Raw genomic sequence first — 18,475 nt, 5'->3', positions numbered from 1 at the left:
GGACATGGCACAACAGTCCTCATCTATGGCTCATTGTGCTCTCCGAGAGCACCGACAGCTTCTCTAATGAACTTTTGGTTGCTTGATAGATTTAAATTAATCTTTCCACTTTAAAGGGAAATAATGAAAATCGCCGTTTCCTTTTTTTGGGTGTCAAGTGATGACAAATGAAAGCAGCACAAATTGGTGTTAAAAAACTTTAATGATGCAGTGTTTTCAACCATGGGCCCGTCTTGACAAGATTGTGCCTTAAATAGAGAACGGGACCGACTGTTTGTGGCCCAACTGCAGACAAGGACATCTTTAAGCATTTGAAAATAAATTGCCAGTTAATTCTTCTTCTATAAGTTGGGTGTGTGTAAGGTGCTGTATACCTTTTGGCCTTTTCACATGTGCTTTTCACGACTGAGGCACCTTTAGTTACGCATCATTGTCATGTGTTAGTACAGAGGCGGCTTATGCCGTTGATCCACTGCTAATATGCCTCTGAGCCTGCAAGGGAGGCAGTAACAAAGGCAAAACAGTCTGCACTTAAGGGCAAGCCAACATCACAAAATGGTGCTTTTGAATTGTGTAGGACCATGGTTGGAAAAAAAGAAAATTATTAAAGTGTTATTTTGAGCAAAGCATCTCAGTCATTTTATTATGGCCTCTTTTACTCCAAACTTAACCATGACATCTCATTAGTTACTTTTAGTGCAATGTATGGACATTGAAGGGAAGTCTTGAGCTTTATTTGAAAAAGCTTTAGGCCCAGATGGGACAGGAGCTCATAGAGCATCATGGCTGTATCATGCAGTGGGGTTTTTAATCTCACTGGGATCTCATTTATTACATTTTTATTACAAAATGGATAAAATAAGTACAAGTACAGCCTCACATAATGAGAAAAACAACACCTATGTACAAGACATAAAATAAAATACATCTTGGTATCAGCTACTGGATGGAGAATTCTAGTGTTAGAAGGGTGATGGAGTTTCTATCTGAGGCACTTCTGTATGGTCTTCAATCCCAAATTTGAGCACCATATCTATACAGTTAATCTCCACTGTAGTGATTGATAATAAGGCTAAACAAAGGCAGGAGCTGCCCATTTTCATGTTCAAGCACTTCCCAATAAGTTAATCAAAGAGACATCAATGGGAGTTTCTGCTTTGTAGAAATAAATGTAATTAATCTTATAAATAAATGAGAAGGGGAAGGGAAATTAACATGATTAACAAAATGTAAAGAATTTGAATAGCCAACTCCTGACAGAGTGATGGGAGATTCCCACAAGAGAGATTAGAGCCAATAAAAAGTTGGTTTTACCCAAGTTTCGTCTTTCAGCCTCTTTCATATTCTCTTTAATTTTACTTCCATATGTCTTTAGGGCTGTATCCACCAACTGGCTCTCTCCCACCCTCAACACAAGTCTTCCTTTCAGTCTGCATACTGGTGTGGTTCCTTGTCCAAAACCACCTCCACTCAGTTTCATCATGTGGTGCTTCAGTGGAAGACGCAATTCATCATCACACCTTTGTCTCACGTCATTTAAAGTGCTCTCAGTAGGGGTAGGCGGAGACGGCGATGTAGACAATGAAGGTCGTTTGGTACTCAATGCCTCCGTCCTCGCTGTAGGAGAGGGCTCGGACTTTCATCCGATACGTGTGGGGTTTTCGTAGAGGCTGAGTGGTGAACAGCACTCCCTTCAGGTTCTCATCTCGCAGGGCAAAAGGTAAAGTGACATCCTCATCCACCACTAGGAAGCTGGTTCTGGGGTGCATCACGCCATCTTGTGTGTAGGCCACCAACCTGATGAGATCCTGGTTGGCTGCTATACCAAAAGGAAGAGAAAGCAGCTTGTACTCCAGGGCGTAAGGGCTCAGTGCACACTCCAGGTCGTTTGGTGGGCAATTCTTCAGGCAGAACCTACAAGATGAAAAGCAGAGGTATTGTTTGCACGTGGGCCATGGGCTACCTTGGTTTTACTTTGATTGAAAAATTTAGTAGAAGTAATGTATTGACATGGTACAATAAAAGCTTAAGTAATCTAACTTTGCCCACCCTTATAAATTCAGAAGCAAAGTGGGTTTCCTAAATAATCATTTCTTTCAGGTGATCCACAAACCTACTAATAATTGTTTTTACTGGATTTATTTCATACTCAGTGTGTTTACATGATGAGATTAATTCGATTATAGCTATAGTTGGGTTATGCTCCTTATCTGAGGGTAATTATCCTTGGATATATGGCGGTGAATGAATCGAATCACTGGCACAAAGCATGTCATATCCCGGTACGATAGGTGGCGCTGTTCCCATGTCAACTATCACTAATAGAACCACTTCTGGTTGACGTCTTCACCACCAACAACAACAAACTCAGGCATTCGAGAAAGATGGCGAACGAAGAGCAAGCTGAAGCTACGTCCCTCTACATTTGTGATGAGCTGGTTATGGCACAAACGGGATGCAAAACGGCACATTCTCCATCGCGTTGTTTGTTTCTTTCTGACGGCGGCGACAGCAACTGTAATATCATCTCCTTCCGACTTCCGGCTGGCGATCGCGGGGAAAAATCTCGAGCATGCACAGAACGCTCGATCTGATCCACTGTCGTCTCCAGGGACGTTCAGTGGGCATTTGGATTGAGTTATCCCGGGGTCTTAATTCGATCGCAAGTAACCCGATCCGATTCGATTTCTTGTCAGATTAAGCTGTCTACATGAACTGAATAACTCAATCTTATCAATCTATCAAACTCTGCATGATTTGATGGTGTTGGTAGTCACTGGTGGTGTGGAAGGGTATTTCTATGAGGGTTTACCCTGTGGATGGATCCCTATGGTAGTTTGGTGGACAGGGTGTGTCAATGCACTGGTAACTTCCTCTCATGTTGAAGCACATTCGATTCGCTCCACACTGGATGTTCTGCTCCTGACACTCGTCTACATCTGTAGACACATCAAACAGCTCATCACAGAGTAATTATCACATGCGACAGTAAGCACAGTGTAGGTGCTGATTTTTCATGGAATTATCTCCAGCATAAGTTAGTTGTACAACTGCACAGGTTTTGATGGCACACCGAAGTTCTCACCTTGACACGTCTTGCCATTAGCCATCAGGCGGTAACCAGTGGGACAGAGACATCTGTGGCTTCCTGGTGTGTTCATGCACTCGTGCTGACAAGTGTCCCTCACTTCGCATTCATTGATGTCTGTTGGGTTCACATACATAAACAGAGAAAACATTAGAATAAAAAACCTAAAGTAAAGATGTTTCTTTATCATACAGTTATCAAGTTAAGCCAATATTTGCAGCCTCAGGCAGAAGTAAGATGATGCGTTTCCTCTGACAGTTCTTATCCTCCCCCTCATCTCAACTCTGCCTGTCCTCCATAGTTACCTAAGCAGCGGCCACCCCTGGGTTTAAAACCCTGCTGACAAGAGAGGACGCTCTGCTGTGAGGAGTGTGTGTGACTCTCTCTGCGGCTACGGCTCCTGTAGCGCCCGTTTGTGGTTGCTGTGTAGGAGTGGTAGCTTTGAGATGCCAGGTTGTGGAAGAGCTGCTGGTTGGAGCTGCGCTCAGGAGAGGACTGAGACGTGTGGTATCCATACGAGTAACTTTCATAGCTCGGCAGCCGCTCCAGCCCAGCACAGGACTTGCCATCCCCCAGGAGGTGGCGCCCTGATGGGCAGGTGCACTTGAAGCTGCCAGGAGTGTTGATGCATTGATGGGCACAGGGCTGTGGAAGCCGCTCACACTCATTTATGTCTGCCCTCAGTACAAAAGACCAGCACCAGGAAAAAGCAGAAAAGACAAGGCGACAGAAAGGGAGGTTTGAGGGAGGGAATGCAAAGTGGAGAAATTAAAAGATATTCAGAGTAACAAGAGGAATAAATGAAGTGGTGAAAAGAAAGAAGAAGACGAGGGGGGAAGGGAATATGTCAATTATCCAAGTGTATAACAATACATTTCCATGTTTCTGAGACAGAAATGTATTGAGATGATATACTTGTAAGTACACACGTTATTTGATTGAGAATTATTACCCCTCATATCAAATAAGACCAAAGAAAATTCAAAATCAATTTACTGTATTTTCCGCACTATAAGGCGCTAAAACATGGTTCGACGGTCAAGGACAACATTGTCGGTCGTTTTTACACTTATAAACTTATAAACTGCACATCGGTCTGCATCAACCATCTCAGACTGAAGAACTCACTGGGACATTATGGGCAAAAGCATTAATGATGACACGATTCTATCGCTAAGTACGAGCTCCATACAATCTTCGCCCCATTCAGAGTGAATAGCTGTGATCCGCCTGGTGCTGGATTCACACCGAACGCAAAGCGAGCGACGGAAGTGGCCAGTTGCCATTCATTTCCAATGTAGGAGAGCGAAGAGGCGCGGCAAAAGTGAACGTGGCGGTGAGCGGCTCGAAGGGAGCGCGGTGAGTGATGCGGAGGGGGCTTAATACCCCGATGAATGCTCGGAGCTCCCCGCAGTAAATTCAAAATGGCGGTATCCGTGACAGATTTTGGAATCCGGTGCACACATAAAGCGCACCGGATTATATGGCGCACGGCCAATTTTTGTGAAAATTTAAGGCTTTTAGGTGCGCCTTATGGTGCGGAAAATACGATAATATATTATCTTTAAAAATATCAGGTTTTAATAATTCCTTATATCTAACAAAAAAAAACATTTCTTGTCAGATGAAAACAGACATCAGCATCCAGTGTTAATATCTCAAGGGAAGAAGCCTCGTATGCCATTACAAAGCAACATCAGGAAATAGCCACATCCAAACTTAAAGGTGTCAGAAACCACTTAAGAGTCAGAGGAAAGTTAGAAGTAAGAGACAGACAGAGGTGCGAGGTAGTGGTGCTGGTCTTTTTAGAAAGAGAAACGAGCAACTAGTTTTAAGGACACAAGACCGAAAAAACAACTTACTTCCTAACAAATAGGCCAACAACAGGTGACCGTGCCAAATGCAACATAAGGGAGACAATCAATTTAGATGATCTAAGGGCAATACAAATTAAGAGTGGGGGGGGTTACTTATACTCATTACCTAAGTTAAGTAGCAATAGTCTGGTGGAGAAATACTTTGTTTGTAGTACAAAAGTATTCTCATCCAGTAAAATGGCCTGTTTTGGAATCTTATATATTATATAACTTGATAATAATAATAATAATGTTATTTACTTTCTATCCTGTTGGGTAGATTAATCTAAAACAACTATAATAGAATGATTTATCATAATCACAAAAAATAAAAAGTTGTGAAGCTTAAAAGCCAAAGAACACAATTTGCCTCCAAAAATACTTTGGAAGATAAAGCAGCACAAGATGGAAATACAAGCAGTAAAATACAAGTTGTCTACATCAGCTCACCTGTCTGTTTTTTCTTGCTCTGATTTGCGAATATAATCAATAATGCTTGATGCATCACTGATAAGAACTGTCTTTTCTTTTAAGTTCTTAGTGCTGGCATGTTGGACAAGATCACAGGATCTACAGATTGTCTTTAAAACATCTCCACCTGAGGTAGAATCCAGTCTTCTAATCCACTCTCTTTCTGACTTTCTTTGCTCTTAACTTTGCCCAATATTAGTGAAGTAGCTACACAAACTCTATCAGTTAGGGAAATTAAGTTGTCTCACTGCAGCCTGTCATTTGTATTTAAGGGGAAGGGAAAACAGCAGAGGAAACATGGATGTGTGTGACGGGTCTAGCCAAGCAATCCTTAGGCAGCCATTAGACAATTATGGAGGAAAGACAGGGGGCACACATGAGGAGAAACTTCAAATAAGTGACAACACTTAAGAGGCAAGTCCATATATTCACTAGGTTCAAAATGGACAGCAGAAAAACAAATCAAAACTTTTTCTGTAATGTTTACCCAACATGTTGGCAAGTAGATGTAGCATCAGGCTATAGCTGTAAGGGTCTGATACCATGCAGTGCATCTGTGAACCAGTAAAAGCTGCTGTTTGATGTAAGGAGTTAATGAGCAGTTTGTGTTGCAGCATTTAGTTATGTGAGCAAGCAGTGGCAGCTTATGATGTCCACATTGCTGAACACAGCAGTTGTGTTTTTACTTCGATGGACTGAGTCACTAAGAAAAAGAGAAGAATCTGCTGGCAGAGGCAAGCAAGCTGATGGGGAGTGTAGAGGAGGAGTAATACAGAAATGTTGATGCAGATATCCTTGACTAAACAGAATAGCTCATTGGCAAATGGCAGTATTTCTTGCCTGATCACAAAAAATATTTCTCTTTGAATGTTATAAAATACTAGATTGAATATAAATGTATGTTTGCCGGTTCCTGGCACTGAGAAGAAGACTTGAGGGATGTAGGTACCAATGCAGGGCCGTCCTACTCCCTGGGATCTGAATCCACGCGGACAGGTACAGTGGTAGCTGCCTCTGGTATTCTCACAGATCTGGTTGTACCTGCACTGATGGCTGCCGTCTCTGCATTCATCGATGTCTGGAACAGATGACAAGAGACCAACAAAGATCAACTAATCAGAATGTAACACTAGAATCTGTCTCTGAACTACTTTGTGGTGCACACTCACCTACACACGTTCCATTAACACCTTTGGTCATACCATTGGGGCACAGGTCAATACAGGTGTAACCACCCCGTGTGTTTTTACACTGCTGATCTGAGCGGCAAACCCTCTGCCTGCACTCGTTTATATCTAAAATGAAAAATAAATGAAATGCAAATAAATATGTAGAAAGCAGGTCTAAATTTAAACACCAAAGTACTTGTTTACAATACCGAAGGATCAGAGTGTTGGATATAGCGACTTCTAGTGATTAAAAATGCCACATAGTTAGTGCTTTGTTCTGGGCCACTAAATATGACGTACTAGAATTTTAATGTAGAGGAGACTCTACAGTAGAGCAGACTCACCTATGCATCGTCTGTTCTTGAGTTGAAAGCCTGGCTCACAGGCACAGCGATAGCTACCAATGGTATTCAAACAGTGTTGATTACATGGATTGGACTCCTGACATTCGTTCACATCTGAGCAACAAAGAACACACTGCACATCAGCTTTGAAACACTTAAATGACTAAATAACTTTCTAAAATTCTCAGTTACATCTGCTGAACTACCTGTGCAGCTGAGGCCGTCGGCTGTTCTCCTGAAGCCCCTCCCACAGCGCATGAGACATCTGTAAGAGCCGATGGTGTTCTCACAGTCTTGTCCATCGTGGCACACATCCCCACCCAGTGAACATTCATCAATGTCTGAGACAGAGAGCAGTGATTTAAGTGGGCAATGAGACTTGAATTTAAATCTGGGTCGATCACGGGGCTGTGTGTTTCGTACCCTGGCAGGTCCTGCCATCAGCTGAGATGGTGAGGCCCCGGGGACAGGAGCAGTAGTAGGTGCCCATGGCGTTGTGGCAGGTATGAGAACAGGGATTGCCAACCTCACATTCATTCTCATCTGCAGAGTATATATGATGATAATAACACAAGAAGGAAACAACACATTTCAAAGTGATATTAAGAAACACTAAACATGTTATGATTCGCATTACCTGCACAGTAAGGCCCAGCAGACACCAAAGAGAAGCCACGTGGACACTGGTTACTGCGATCACCTGGAATCATGTCAACACACTTTTAATTTAGATACATTTAAATTCTGTTTAGAAATGAGCAATGTCACAATTAAAAATCCAATCTATTTCTAAATTGGTTTGACTTTCACAGAAGTTTTAAATATTCAAACATTTTTAAACGCACCCTTGGTGATGCTAGCGTGGATGCTATACTCCAACACCTCGTCCATTGGGCGGTACAGAGCACTGATGGCTGTAGCATGGAGCGTTTCTACCAGATAAGGCATCTTCCCTTTGGACGGATCATAGGTGATAGTATGGTTCCAGGAGTAGGGAACACTCTCCCTGTCAATGGTGAACATACGAGTGGACAGGGCGTACAGCTGACCTGGACCCGTCTGGATATAATCCTCAGTGTAGTCCTAAGAGCACAATTAAAAAAAGCATTACACATGGCTATTTCGACAGATTTTTCACAGAATGATAACACAACATTAAGAAGTGATCAGATTAGCTGGTTACAAATCCCTTGCAACAATGAAGTCTTGGAAAATTGATGTATAGACTGGACTGTCAACAAAAACCTGCCTGAAATGGTGAAAAAACCCAATGAGGGCAAACAGAATATAAAATATATGGCTGTCTCTGTAAAACTGTAAACAATACTGTCATGGATAATTAAAATGACTTTCTAGAAAACAGGCTAAATGAATAATAACATTAAAAAAACAGAAAAACTATAAAATGACTTTTTAAAAAACAAATATGTTCTCTGTTCCACACTGTGGCTATGATAATGATATGAAAAAATATGTGGAACTCTGTCACTTAGAAAATCCTTATTTTAATCTTACTTCAGTTATTATTGCCCATGCACAGTGAAACAAATATACCAAAATTAAGCAAAAACATTATTCTGGAAGTATTTACTTGTATAATTTGTGTACCTTGATGTTGATGTCAGCCTGTGAAGGCAGCTGTAGGATGTGGCCATTGACAATAATGTCTAGCAGCAGTGCTCCATCAGAGTCCAGGCCCCGTGCAATGTGGGTCATCCTCAGGATTTCACCTGGAGAATCCAGTTGTATCACGTTATTCAGCCTACTACTCAACTGTAAAATGTCTAAAAATGTATGTATTCCATAGGCAGCCAACGAGAATTTCTACCTGTGGCAAACTCCACCTGCGTCTCACGCCTGAAGATACCTCCTGTTAGTGTATAACCATTGGAAGCCCCTCCAACTTCCTGTGCAGTGGTCCAATAGACTGGGTTTAGGATGGAGATGAGCTTCCTCATTGCAGGACCTTGAATTTTAAAACGTTAGTCTTACTATGAAAATTCAAGAGCACCACTTACTTCTGCATGAAGAGCAGTATGTATGAAACTGACCTAATGTCCTCGGTACATTAGAAATAGTGGCTTTTATGATTCTACTGCCGGACTTGCTGTCAGTGATGGTGGCATTAAGGATGGAGACGCCAAACTCAATATTATTGATGTTTCCTAAGATGCTTCCTCGAGCTGTCTGTGGCCCACCTGACGAAGAGAGAGGGTATATATAAGTGTAAATGCATCAAGTGGACAAATAACCACACACTTTTACACATGAATCCCAGAGAACGTCTGGAGAATTTTCTATATTTTATGTTCATACATGGACTTCCCCACAGGATTCTCCACTAAATACAAATATTTAAAAGTGGCACCTGGGTGAAGCGCACATCTTAATGATGACTGTTTTTGTACGTATATTTGAAATTACAGCATCTGAAATGTTGCCAAGCAAGTGGATAACAATGTACAATATATTAGCGTGTGTAAATACTCCAGTGAATTATCTGACGTATTCACACATGGTCTCAATCTGTCATTTTCTTGAGCTATTACAAAGTAACTGGCTGGATAATCTTTGCAGTAGCTAAGAAAAAATGATGCAGGCAATCCACATGCAGCCCCTCTGGAACATGTCAAAAGAATATTCAGGGCTGCAGTGCATGTGTGAAAACAAAAAGACATGCATCACTTCCATTACATGCCTTACCTGGGCACGCCTGAGTGTTACACCTTGAAAGCTGAGAGGAGTCTCCAGGACACGGCCGGCCACCGTTACTGGGAGAGGGACTGTTACAGAGCCGGACACGCGTTCTTTGTCCGCCTCCACAGGAAGAGGAACATTCTCCCCATGGCTGCCATAAACCCCAGTTCCCATCAACTGCAACACACCACAAAAACACAACATTCATCTTCATTTTAAGCACTTGATCAAGTATATATGACCCCCGAGTCAGTAAAAGTATAAACATGCTGACTCACCCGGGCAGTTGGCTGTGCTGCATCTTTGTATCTGGGTATCAGCACCTGCACACGCTCTCCCACCATAAGTAGGTCTGGGATTGTCACAGCTTCTGTAGCGCCTCATCTGACCTCCGTTGCACGTCTTGCTGCAGCTGCCCCAGCTGCTCCATGGACCCCAGTTTCCGTTAACTGATGCAAAGTAGTGTTTGATAAACAACAGAAAAAGAGGTGTTCAGGTATAAAAAATAGATATGGAGGACATGTGTTATATTCTGTCAAGAAAATATGCTTCTTTTGTAAAATGTAAGCAGGAAGAACAAATAAGTTATAAAACTTACTGGGACAGGGGTCGTTGTTGCAGAAATCTATAAGCACATCATTACCCTCACACTTCCTGCCACCGTGCTGAGGGGCGGGACTTGCACAGAGGCGTGTCCGCTGTCTGGTCCCACCCCCACAGGAAACACTGCAGGCTCCCCAGCTCATCCACGATGACCACTTTCCATCCACTGGAGGACACAAGAAGAGAAGAATTAGCGATCCAGTCATTTATTTTGTGTGAAAATAAAAAATTTGTGCCCCTTTGATTACTAGCAAGTGTTGAGACTTTCTCAAAACATAGTCGTGCCCTTACCAGGACAAGGTCTCTCACTGCAGACTTGTGATTGGGTGTCTGTGCCCTCACACTGCGGCCCATCAAATGCTGGAGGGGGGTCATTGCAGAGCCGGATCCTGGACTGCATGCCCTTACCGCAGCTCTCACTGCACGGACTCCATTGTAACCAAGATCCCCAGTTACCTGCCACTATGAGAGCAGAAACAAAAAGGTCTCTCACTTAAAGTCACATCTACTGTGCTTCTCTACAATGGATAGTTCATGGCTTTCATTTGCAGAAAATGTATTTTCTCACATGGACAAGGTCTGACACTGCACATGATGACCTCCACTGCCCTTCCCTCACATGGCCTCCCTCCATGCTGAGCTGGAGGGTTACTGCAGGTCCTTAGCCTGGTTCTGTTGCCCTGATCACAGGTTCGTGAGCACTCCTCCCAAGGAGACCACTCTGACCAGTTACCATCCACTGTAGGGGAGGACACAGGTGTCATTTGCACACAGACAACTTTACAAGCATGAAACAAACAGGATGAATACTATACCTCTGTCTTTTAAAGCACTCTCACCTGGACATGGTTTTGCCATACAGCTGCGCGTTTCTGTATCTGATCCTGAACAGTGACGGCCTCCATTGGCAGGTAAAGGATTGTTACACTCCCTCAGCCTCTTCTGAACACCTACACTGCAGGATACACTGCAGGGGTTCCAAGCTGCCCACTCTGAGTATCCCCCATGGACTGCAAATCAAATTGATTAAATATAATTTGGCATCTGGTCAGTGTAAACAATTTCTGTGCATTTTTTTTTCTATTTTGTTGATTACAAAGATAGTGAAGTCAAAAGAAATTCTTTTAATTGTCACTTTCAGCTCACTCTGAGGTAAACGGAAGCCAAGACGTGTCGCTCACCTCGTACAGTAAGAGTGACCCTGACCAGCACTGATCCGAGCAAGTTTCTGGCCACACATTCATATTCAGCCGTGTCCTCCTTCTGGGCACTGCTGATCCTCAGGGAACCATTGGACAAAGTGGAGAAGCGCTCGTTGGCCAGTAGGCGGTTTCCCTGGTGAGACCACTCTATCATGGGTGTAGGCTCGCCCTCTGCCTGACAGTTTAGCACAACTGTGGTGCCTGCATCCACTACAGTCCCCACTGGTTCCACAACAATGGTGGGTGCACCTAATAGAACACAGTATTTCTATCAGATTAAACTTTCACTGAAACTACTCTTGCTTTTTCTTCACATAGAAAATGCTACAGTAAAGCTGAAGTGTATGCATTTGTTACTTGTAGGCTGGATTATTGTAACTCATTATTATCAGGGTGTCCCAACAGTTCTCTAAGAAATCTTCAGCTAAGTCAAAATGCAGCAGCAAGAGAACTGACAGGAACCAGCAAGAGAGACCATATTTCTCCCATATTAAAATCTCAGGCCCCTCTCCTGTGGAACCAGCTTACACTTTGGGTTTGGGAAGCAGACACTGTCTCTACTTTTAAAATTAGACAACATTTTTCTTCTTTGATAAGGCTTACAGCAAGGCCTAGTGCAACTAATACAGATTGTGACAATTTCTGGCTCCTTTTCTCTCTTCTTTTCTTCTTGTTAGTCTCTGACAAGCGTTTGTGAAATTGTATATTTTCATTTTCACTTTGCTTTATGTCTGACTTTATGTGATTATTGTGTATGTCACAAATGTTTCGCAGCACTTTGATCTACATGTCTTTAGGAAAGGTACTATATAAATAAAGTTAGTGGACTGACACAGGGAAACACTTACTCTGTAAGGTAAGGGTGACACTTCTTTCCACCACACCGGCATCATTTGTTGCTACACACATGTAGTTGCCTGCATCTTCACTCTGTCACACGCAACATAAGTGCAAAAAAGTTAAAACAGTGAAAAGATGCATGCGTTTACATGGTATGCAGCTTAAGTCGCTGAGCCACAAGATCAAACACTCAAACTCACAATTTTACCAATATCACACTAAAGAGGTCTTAATCTAACTGTTTTCTTACCACTGTGCCATAGATGGCCAGAGAGCCGTTGTTTAGTTGACGGATTCGGTTGCTGATCTGGATGTTTATTCCATTTTTGCTCCACTGGATTTTGGGCAGTGGATCTCCTCGTACCTCGCAGTTCAGGATGGCATTACCCCCCAGAGGTTCAATTCTGTTGGAGTGAAGGTCCCCGTCAATGATGGGAGGCTCTGAATAAAAAGAAGAATGAGCTAAACTGAAAGTAGTCAATGTGAGATGGAGGAGAGTCAGAATGTTTAAGGGGAGAATGGTTTTACCTTTTACATAGACAAAGCCCAGTGACTTAATCGTTCCAACGCTGTTTTCTGCCACACAGGTGTAGGTACCAGAGTCATCTTTGCTTACTCTCTCAACCACCAGCTCACTGTGACTATTCATATGATCGTAGTGAACTACAGCATTAAGCGTAGGTGGATAAACAAGAGAGAAAAAAAGTCAGAGAGGGGAAAACTTGAAGGAAAACACAGCAATTGCATGAGAATGTTTCCTCTAAAAGCAAACATTTCATGACTAAAAAAAACCTGGGATGATGTTGTTGTTGAAGCTCCATTTGATTCTAGGTAAGGGGATCCCACTGACGCCACAGGCCAGCACAAGCCGCTCTCCCTTGTTGAGGGCCACATCTCCAAGTAGCTCGGTGAAAACGGGGTGAGTATGAACAGACAGAGTCACTGTCCAACTGTCCTGCCCAACTGAATTAGTGGCGACACAAGTATAGCTGCCGGCATCATCAAGCTAGGGCAGAGAGGGTTTTTAACAAATAAATGAATGGAACTAATGTTATTTACAGAACTGAGCAAAGTCAAACATATCGCAGACATTAACAAAACCGAATAGAAGACAATTAGATATCTGCTCTGTCAATTACTTTAATACCTGAGCACTGTCAATGACCAGCTCCCCAGATGGCAGGATTGTGTACTCCCCCATGATTTCACTGAGAGGATTTCCATCTTTTTCCCAGACCAGTCTGGGCTGTGGGATGCCCTCTGCCACACACGCCAGCTGCACATGACTGCTTTCCACTGCCATAACCTCCTGCTCTCCACCCCGAATGGAGGGAGGAACTGAAAAAGTGAAGGAGGATGAGAAAAAAGTGAGAATGACTCCTAAATTATTTGTTTTTCTATTGACTTTATTTCTAAAAGAGTAGTACAGTTATTCTTATATTCATTTAGTAGTGCTTTAATGTTTGTGAAACGTCAAAAATATTTGATATTTCAGCACAAATATGGCCTTAGACATGATCAAACTTTCACTGAAGTCTAAGAAGTAGAAATAAAATCCATCATTGAACTGAATGATGAAACTTGGTGATGCAGCAAAATGTAGAAGGTCCTGAAGTGAGCAATTCATGTGCGAAAAGCCACCATTGAATAAAGAAATTTCTCCCAGTTGATGTGCTGTACTGGTCAATAGTTTCCAAATTTAGCCAAATTTTCACAAAACTCTTCCCCATCATTGTCAAGTTATGTTCACTTTGATTGTTTAATTGGTTCTCTTTATTTAGTTGAAGATTTTCGTTAGAATGTCATGCTATTTTAGGTTATTATCATGCATAAAAACAGGAAGTTATACAGAATCCAGGAAATTTAAGGAATTGCTGTAAGTTGTAAAATGGTTGAACATGCTGTACTGTAACAGAAAAATAGAAGGGCCTCTGTTCCTCCAGTGCAAATTAAACATTTTCTCACAATAAGAGTAAATCAAATAAGTAACTGGCATACATAGCTTGTGAAAGTAGATGAATTGTGGCTTAAGATGAGTAACAAAAGAAAGATCCCATTAAAAGATAAAAAATCTGTGATTTGTTGAATAATGAACTAACTGCAACCTACTCTGTACAGTGAGGCTCATTTGCAAGCTGACAGTGCCTGCTGCATTGGCAGCAGTGCAAGTGTATCGTCCAGCATCAGTTGGCTTAATGAAGGCAATCTGCAGGGATCCTGAGCTGAGCACCCGCTGGCGTAGAGAGTCGCTCAGCTGCTGCCCGTCTTTAGACCATGTGACAGAGGGGGAAGGGGAGCCCTCAGTTTGGCACTGCAGCATCACAGAGGAGTCCACAGGTGCCACATATTCCCGAGTCTCTGAACGGATCACCGGAGGAACTGCAGGACACAGTTGGTGCAGTAAACATATTAGGTGTATTCATTGACAAGAATTGTGTTTTTACACAACTAAAGGCATAACAGTAACTTAGGGTAAAAGTAATTTAATTTGGTCAGCTCTAAAGTTGACAGAGCTGTAATAACTGCCATATTTTTACAGGTTTCTCGCTTCCCTTTAACCAACCAACATAATCAATCTGCCACTCAGTGTGTGACCTACCTTGCACCCTGAGTTTGGTCTTGCCCAGTGCAGTGCCTGCAGGGTTTTGAGCCACACATATGTACGTCCCAGAGTCTGACAAAGACGCCTTGGATATCTGCAGACTTCCGTTCGGGAGTATTGTGAAACTTCCACCTACCGTGAATCAAAAGAAACTTTGTCATAACTGATTTCATGTGATTATTGACTCACAAATACACAGGATAATTACCCATGGTGGGTATGTTAATGCCCTCTTTCTGCCAGGTAATGGTTGGTCTGGGTGAGCCTGTGGCTCTGCAGGGCAAAGTGATGGGGCTATTGAAGATCACATCCAGGGTGGATGGATGGGACTGGATCACTGGGAGTTCTGAGTATAGGGAGAAGAGGAAAGAACATGCTGTTATACTGTTATACTTAACTTTTATACACTGACTGAAGAGACTTTTCTTAATTTACTGTGCTATTATTGCTTTAGTGTGTGTGCTTCCATCCTTTGTCTTGTCATCTGCCTCCCAGTATGACTTATTAAAACTAGAGGTAAAAAATTGTTGAATGGAAGCTCCTATTACAACTGTAATTCCTAAAAAAGTTGTGGCACTGCGTAAAGTGTATATAAAAACAGAAAGCGATGTTTTTCAAATCTCAGGGAGAAATATTTCATTCAAAACGGAGCACAGAAAACATATGAAAAGATGAAAGTCAAAACTTTTACTATCTCAAGAAAAATATTAGCTCATCTTGAATTTGATGACAGCAGCACTCAAGTCCAATAAGTTAGGATAGGGACAACTGAAGAACTAAATAAAACAACAGCAAGAGGAATATGTTGTATATAATTAGGTTAAGAGTTGGGTATTTTCAAACAAAATAAATGCACGGTGCAAATATTCTGTCGTTTGAAAATGACAACTATCTGGTCCATAATTAGTGTAACAGCAGTGAAATATTTCAGCAGCTGTCTGCCTTTAACCAGTGGTAAAGTTTCAATTAATCAAACACTATAGAGTGGGTGAATAAGTAAGCTAAAAGCTTACAAAGCTTACAGTTTCATGTGGTCAGTTACACCTACTATGCCAAATCATAAAGTCCACTAAGAAAATTCTTATGAAGTTTTTACCCTGCACAGTGAGCTGCACGTGGCGGTGGGTGGAGCCTGCAATATTCTTGGCTGTGCATGAGTAGCGTCCAGCATGACTGAGCTCAGCAGAGGTGATCTCCACTGGACCTGAGCGAAGATCAACACACACACAAATTGCACGTAAGTTTATATATTCAACCACGGTTACCAAAGTCCTCACTGGCATAGTGTACATACATATCTAAAATAACTTGTTGTATGCTCTCAGCAGAATTCCATTAAACATGAGCTACTCTGTAGTGTAAATACTTCTTTAAAACTGTCCAAACTGACACAACAGCTTTCTTTGACGTACTTTTTGTCAAGAAGGGTTATGTATTTAGAGATATAAAAAAAAAACATCATTTGCATGGATATGATTTTTACCTGTTGGCATGATGCTGTATCCCTGTCCCTTATTAGGGAGCATCATGCCATCTTTGCTCCAGTGGATTGTGGGCTGTGGGACTCCAGATGCAGTACAAGCAATGACCACCGGGGACAGTCTGGTTACAACTAACTCCGTGGGTTCATCTGCTATAGACGGAGGAACTAGGGAAACAGATACAGACAGATAAGTTATAGTGTGAAATAGAAAAAAAAAAACTTCCCTTTGGTGAGTTAAACATTACAAATTAGGCTCACTAACCGATGACAGTGAGATTAATGGATCTGGAGTCACTCCCTGCCTCATTAGAAACCACACATTTGTACACAGCTGTGTCTTCCACTGAAGGGGCTATAATAACCAAGGAGCCCGATGATAGTAATCTGGAAATGATCAAAAAAGGTAAAGTTAATGTTTAGAAAATGTTTTACTACATATCATACTATCTACAAACCTGTAGAATTTTCATACTACATAAATACTCAAAGACTAGAGATTTATCTATTCTTCATAAAATAAGTACTCAATGAAATATGTTTAAAGCTCCAGTTTTGTCTATGCAGAACCAATTTGAGTTCTTAATATCTTAAATTAGTAAAGAGAGAGAGAAAACCTGGATCAACCTGTACATATTCTGATTCTGGTCAGTATTGATGGTTCGACCATTTTTCTGCCAGCTGACAGCGGGTTTGGGAATGCCGGTGGCCTCACAATATAAGGTGGTTTGCACGTTGACGATAACCGTCACATTGGTGTGACTGTCAGCTATGGAAGGAGGGACTAAAAGATAAAACACAAGGGTCACTAATCAATCACGTGACTATGGCTTTGTGTTACACAACTTAGTTTTGACATATTTTCCACCCACCATATACTTGCAGATCAACTCTCTTGCGTTGAGTCCCAGCTTGATTTGTTGCCATACACAGATAGCGTCCAGTATCAGTTACCTGAGCCGAGAGGATGTGTAAAGACCCATCCTCTGCAAATGTGTACCTGTGCACATTTTTACAAGTTAAATACAACACAGAATCTGTCAAAATGAAAATGTTGTAAAATACAGGAGACTTCATTGATATATATCATGTGCTTTGCCTTCGGTTATTTCCTGCCAATATGGCGCCATTCTTTCTCCAGGTGACCCGAGGTGGTGGCACTCCACTAACGATACACTCAAGCACTGCTGGCTTGTCAACGTGCACTGACACCATTTGGGAGCCGTCCTTGATGGTAGGCGCCACTGAGGGGACATGTGTTTATACTGAAAGACTGTTTTATTTTTCTATCATGATTAATTTGTGTCTATAAAAAGTTATTACAGAATTATTACAAAAATAAGTTGATACATTTTTAAGCTTTTATCTAACATATTCAAAAACTGTACCATTGACAGTCAGGTTAAACTGTCGCGTGGTTTTGCCAGCAATGTTACTCGCCACACAGGTGTACGGAGCTCTGTCACTGAGCTCTGCCATGTTGATCTGTAAGTAGCGACCGCCAGACAGGATGCGTACACGAGCAGAGGCCTGCACACAGGACAGCAATCATTTACAAATATAAGCCAGGAATGATGACAACATTGCAGTGGTAGTTTGGTATTTTTGTTAATAACTAACCTGCAGTGGTTTGCCATCTTTGAGCCATGTCAGAGTTGGAGGTGGAACAGCATCAGACTTGCACTCCAGAGTTACCTGTCTGTTCTGCAGGACTGACACATCTTGAGGTTTGCTTTCCCCCGCAATGTTAGGAGGAACTGAAATGTCATTCACCAAAGATATGTACTGTCATCAATTCTATAGTTCACTTCCTTTTTAAAAGCACATTATTCAATCTTGTAAAAATCTTGGGTATAGAAAATAGATGGATGGATGATTGAAAATAGTAAAAGACAACCTATCAAACCCCGAAACAGAGAATGTTATTATTTTACAAAAAAATAAAAGTTAATTTTGATGCAAGCAACAAAACTCAATGAAGTTAAACAGAATGATAAAAATCATTCTGTTCTTATTTACATTTTACAAAGTATCCAAACTTTTAGGAACAGGGTTGTAGATGAAATACAAAGCACAGGCCTTTTTTTCCTCTAAATCATGTACATGGCATAATGCAACATGTA

The 18,475-nt window shown here is 41.8% G+C and overlaps 1 protein-coding gene across 1 annotated transcript in view; it reads right to left on the bottom strand.

The window, feature by feature from the left end:
- Positions 1–977: 977 nt before the first annotated feature.
- Positions 978–18,475, bottom strand: part of hmcn1 (hemicentin 1) — an 85,593-nt gene continuing 68,095 nt past the window's right edge. Inside the window, exons 71-107 of the mRNA XM_072389137.1 lie at positions 17,973–18,109; positions 17,741–17,882; positions 17,452–17,596; positions 17,225–17,352; positions 16,980–17,136; positions 16,618–16,739; positions 16,356–16,520; positions 15,969–16,076; positions 15,081–15,218; positions 14,870–15,004; positions 14,380–14,649; positions 13,418–13,608; positions 13,063–13,276; positions 12,799–12,933; positions 12,521–12,711; positions 12,279–12,360; positions 11,410–11,679; positions 11,068–11,238; positions 10,797–10,967; positions 10,520–10,690; positions 10,224–10,394; positions 9,904–10,074; positions 9,632–9,802; positions 8,980–9,126; positions 8,757–8,894; positions 8,537–8,658; positions 7,774–8,011; positions 7,566–7,628; positions 7,352–7,471; positions 7,135–7,269; positions 6,929–7,042; positions 6,585–6,710; positions 6,365–6,493; positions 3,394–3,762; positions 3,086–3,205; positions 2,813–2,939; positions 978–1,914 (exon numbers count right to left, since the gene is read on the bottom strand). Of these exons, the coding sequence (XP_072245238.1) occupies positions 1,548–1,914; positions 2,813–2,939; positions 3,086–3,205; positions 3,394–3,762; positions 6,365–6,493; positions 6,585–6,710; positions 6,929–7,042; positions 7,135–7,269; positions 7,352–7,471; positions 7,566–7,628; positions 7,774–8,011; positions 8,537–8,658; positions 8,757–8,894; positions 8,980–9,126; positions 9,632–9,802; positions 9,904–10,074; positions 10,224–10,394; positions 10,520–10,690; positions 10,797–10,967; positions 11,068–11,238; positions 11,410–11,679; positions 12,279–12,360; positions 12,521–12,711; positions 12,799–12,933; positions 13,063–13,276; positions 13,418–13,608; positions 14,380–14,649; positions 14,870–15,004; positions 15,081–15,218; positions 15,969–16,076; positions 16,356–16,520; positions 16,618–16,739; positions 16,980–17,136; positions 17,225–17,352; positions 17,452–17,596; positions 17,741–17,882; positions 17,973–18,109 (6,071 nt within the window). The 3' untranslated portion in view covers positions 978–1,547. The remainder of the gene's footprint in view (positions 1,915–2,812; positions 2,940–3,085; positions 3,206–3,393; positions 3,763–6,364; positions 6,494–6,584; positions 6,711–6,928; positions 7,043–7,134; positions 7,270–7,351; positions 7,472–7,565; positions 7,629–7,773; positions 8,012–8,536; positions 8,659–8,756; positions 8,895–8,979; positions 9,127–9,631; positions 9,803–9,903; positions 10,075–10,223; positions 10,395–10,519; positions 10,691–10,796; positions 10,968–11,067; positions 11,239–11,409; positions 11,680–12,278; positions 12,361–12,520; positions 12,712–12,798; positions 12,934–13,062; positions 13,277–13,417; positions 13,609–14,379; positions 14,650–14,869; positions 15,005–15,080; positions 15,219–15,968; positions 16,077–16,355; positions 16,521–16,617; positions 16,740–16,979; positions 17,137–17,224; positions 17,353–17,451; positions 17,597–17,740; positions 17,883–17,972; positions 18,110–18,475) is intronic.

The sequence above is a fragment of the Leuresthes tenuis genome, unplaced genomic scaffold (genome assembly GCF_036924035.1).
Source record: "Leuresthes tenuis unplaced genomic scaffold, fLeuTen1.0.hap1 SCAF_7, whole genome shotgun sequence".
Lineage (NCBI taxonomy): Eukaryota > Metazoa > Chordata > Actinopteri > Atheriniformes > Atherinopsidae > Leuresthes > Leuresthes tenuis.
This window is presented reverse-complemented; position numbering and strand designations above follow the sequence as displayed.